At 51.3% G+C, this 3299-nt stretch overlaps 1 protein-coding gene across 1 annotated transcript; it reads left to right on the forward strand.

Annotated features, from left to right (window-relative positions):
• Positions 1-210: 210 nt before the first annotated feature.
• Positions 211-1170, forward strand: LOC119715333 (olfactory receptor 14C36-like). The gene has a single exon (XM_038172640.2). It carries the CDS (start codon positions 211-213, stop codon positions 1168-1170), a length of 960 nt encoding a protein of 319 aa, XP_038028568.2.
• The last annotated feature ends 2129 nt before the right edge of the window (positions 1171-3299 follow it).

A 3299-nucleotide genomic window follows, 5' to 3' on the forward strand; every position in this document is an offset into this window, starting at 1 on the left:
GCTAACCATAACAGGGATAACTACCAGATAACAAAAGAAAACTCTACTTTGCTCAAGCAAGTAAGAAACCTGGTTGAAGGTCCTCTTCAAAAAGAGAGGGTCAGGCTAAGGCATGTTTTAAGACTTACAATGGCTTTTCCTGAGAGAAGTCTGTTCTAACATTTCTCTGCCATCTCATCTTCAGAAGACAACTGTGTCCAGAGTCAGCAAATGCCCAACGTCAGCTTCGTGAGCGAGTTCCTCCTGCTGGCATTTGCAGACACACGCGAGCTGCAGCTCCTGCACTTCACGCTCTTCCTTGGCATCTACCTGGCTGCCCTCCTGGGCAACGGCCTCATCCTCAGCGCCGTAGCCTGCCACCACCGCCTCCACACCCCCATGTACTTCTTCCTGCTCAACCTCGCCCTCCTCGACCTGGGCTGCATCTCCACCACTCTGCCCAAAGCCATGGCCAATGCCCTCTGGGACACCAGGGCCATCTCCTATCAAGGCTGTGCTGCACAGGTCTTTCTCTTTGTCTTCTTGATGTCATCGGAGTATTTCCTTCTCACCATCATGGCCTATGACCGCTACGTTGCCATCTGCAAGCCCCTGCACTACGGGAGCCTCCTGGGCAGCAGAGCTTGTGCCCAGATGGCAGCAGCTGCCTGGGGCAGTGGCTTTCTCAATGCTGTCCTGCACACGGCCACTACATTTTCCCTGCCCTTCTGCCAAGGCAATGCTGTGGACCAGTTCTTCTGTGAAATCCCCCACATCCTCAAGCTCTCCTGCTCAGATGCCTACCACAGGGAAGTTGGGGCACTTGTGTTTAGTGTTTCTTTAACATTTGGTTGTTTTGTTTTCATTGTGGTGTCCTATGTGGAGATCTTCAGGGCAGTGCTGAGGATGCCCTCTGAGCAGGGCCGGCATAAAGCCTTTTCCACGTGCCTCCCTCACCTCACTGTGGTCTCCCTCTTTGTCAGCGCTGTCATGTTTGCCTACCTGAAGCCCCCCTCCATCTCCTCCCCATCCCTGGACCTGGTGGTATCATTTCTGTACTCAGTTCTGCCTCCATCAGTGAACCTCCTTATCTACAGCATGAGGAATAAAGATCTCAAGGAGGCACTGAGGATGTTATTGCAATATTCAGTATTTCAGAGAGGAACCCGTCTTCTGCATCTGATTCCCTGAAATATACGTGGACAAGGCAGAAACATCTTTGTTCATATATTTCAAAAATTATTCATTCTTTTCAATATTATTCCAATATGCTAAATTATTTTTTATCTTTTTATTTTATAAATTTAAGATATTTCTACTCCTCTTCTACATTTTCTTTTTACCCAAAGTCCTCATGTAGAGGTGCTGCTAAGCTCTTTGTAACTAACTAAATAAAGGAACCAGCAGGTAGTCAGTTTCTGTGGATCTCATTTCTCATACACTCTTCTCAGGTACAGCAGTGGTTGTGGGATGAAGATCCCTGCTGCAACGTGGTGGAAAGCCCTGGTGTCCTTTGGGTCTGCCCTTTCTGCCCTGGCAGGCACGCCCTCCCTGCAGCCTTTGAGTCAGGGTCGCCACTTTCTTGGACCCACAAACACTGGCAGCAGCAGGACATGGTCGTTTTGGTGCTGGTTTCACTTCTCTTCCACACTGCTGTCTTGTTGCACCACTGAATCAGAACTGGCCTTCCAGCTAACACCCCTAGGAGTAAGGCTTTCAAAAGTGAGGTGGAGGAAGCACTGAGGAAGCAGCCTGATCTGATGAGAAAGTTCTCCCTGCTCAGAGCAGATCTTGGTACTGGAAACCTCCAGAGGTCCCTTCTGACTTTAATCCTAAAGGAAAGAAGGGGCGGGAGAAGGAAGCATGGGTAGGGAATATTGCAGTGGGTTGAGGTATTTCTGACATTTGTAATCCCTGCCAGGCATTGCAAAGTGACAGATTCACTGAGACTGGAGGGGACCTCCACAGCCCATCTAGCCACCCCCACTAGCCATGCATAGACACCTACACCAGCCAGCCCAGGCCCATTTCCAGTTGGGCTCTGGTATCTCCAGTGGCGGGGACTAGCCCACTTTTGGGAAACAAGTTCAAGGACGAGAAGTGCATGTATTGAGAGGAAGGCCACGGAAAGCCACCAGGACAAGGGCCATTTTCTGCCCCTGCGGGGGACTGACCCTGGGCAAGGCCCAGCTTTGGAAGCAGCCCTGTCGGACATGGTGGGCAGTGAGCTGGGCAGGAGGCAGTCATGTGCCATGGGAGCACAGGAGGGAAGGCTGAGGGGCACCAAACTGCAGCCTGCCAGGAGGTGCAGGGATGTCAGGAAGAGCCCCTGGGGGGCCATGCTGTGTCCTGTGATGTGCAGGGAGCCCTCCTCTTGCTACGCTGTGTGCACTGGCTGCAGCAGAAGGGACCCCCAGCCAGCCCCTGCATGGGGCATGGGGCTGTGCCACCCGCCTGGACCCGGATTAGACTCCTTGTCTCTGCTGGGCCCCACCTTTCACACCCAAATGTGTCCCTTGGCTGTCGGCTCCCTTTCCCCCGCCCTGTGGGAATACCAAGCCGGGGCAGACAGGTTACCATTAGATGTGCTGGTGCTTGTGTAATTCACATTGCTGATGGCACAAATGACGGTTCCTTCACCAGTGATGCACATCCTTCTTCATGTTAGGACAAACTCAACGTCCTGCTCTCTCTGCTTTTCCTCATGGATGAACTGGATTAGGTCTCCTTGATTATTCTGAGGCACAATGCAATGCTTTTTGCTTTCTGCTACTCCAGCACAATATGTGTGACTTTCCCTTACTCTGCACATTGACCTGCATAGTCATTCCACACTTTTTGTTTTCAAACCTTAATTGGAGCGCCATTTCCAAATTGGGGCAAGCTGATGGGTTCTGGCTCAGCCATTTCAAGCATGCTATACTTGAGTTTTTCAGCCTGAGTTTGCTAAAGATGACCCAGGAAGATAAACACATGCTCACGTGTCTAGTAGGAATAAGGGAGAGTGTCTCATGTTTCCAATGGCCATTTCAAATCTAGGTGAATCCCAGGACACCACTGAAGAAGAGGTTTGTCTTTGAAGGGGTTTCCTGTGCTGGACTGGGCTGCAGTTACAGGGACAAAGAGCACTGCTGGCAGTGGAGGTGCCCTGGGAACTCCACCTGGCTCCACCTGATTTTCCCAAAGGGCTCTGGCCTCCTGCAGGTCTTTTCTGACATCTGCTGGTCTGGGGAATTGCCTGAAACACAATGGGGCCACTGGAGGTTTTCCCTGGTTATGCTTATGGTCAGGCAGCAAAGCTCTGCCAGAATACCCAGTAT

The sequence above is a fragment of the Anas platyrhynchos genome, chromosome 31 (genome assembly GCF_047663525.1).
Source record: "Anas platyrhynchos isolate ZD024472 breed Pekin duck chromosome 31, IASCAAS_PekinDuck_T2T, whole genome shotgun sequence".
NCBI lineage: Eukaryota > Metazoa > Chordata > Aves > Anseriformes > Anatidae > Anas > Anas platyrhynchos.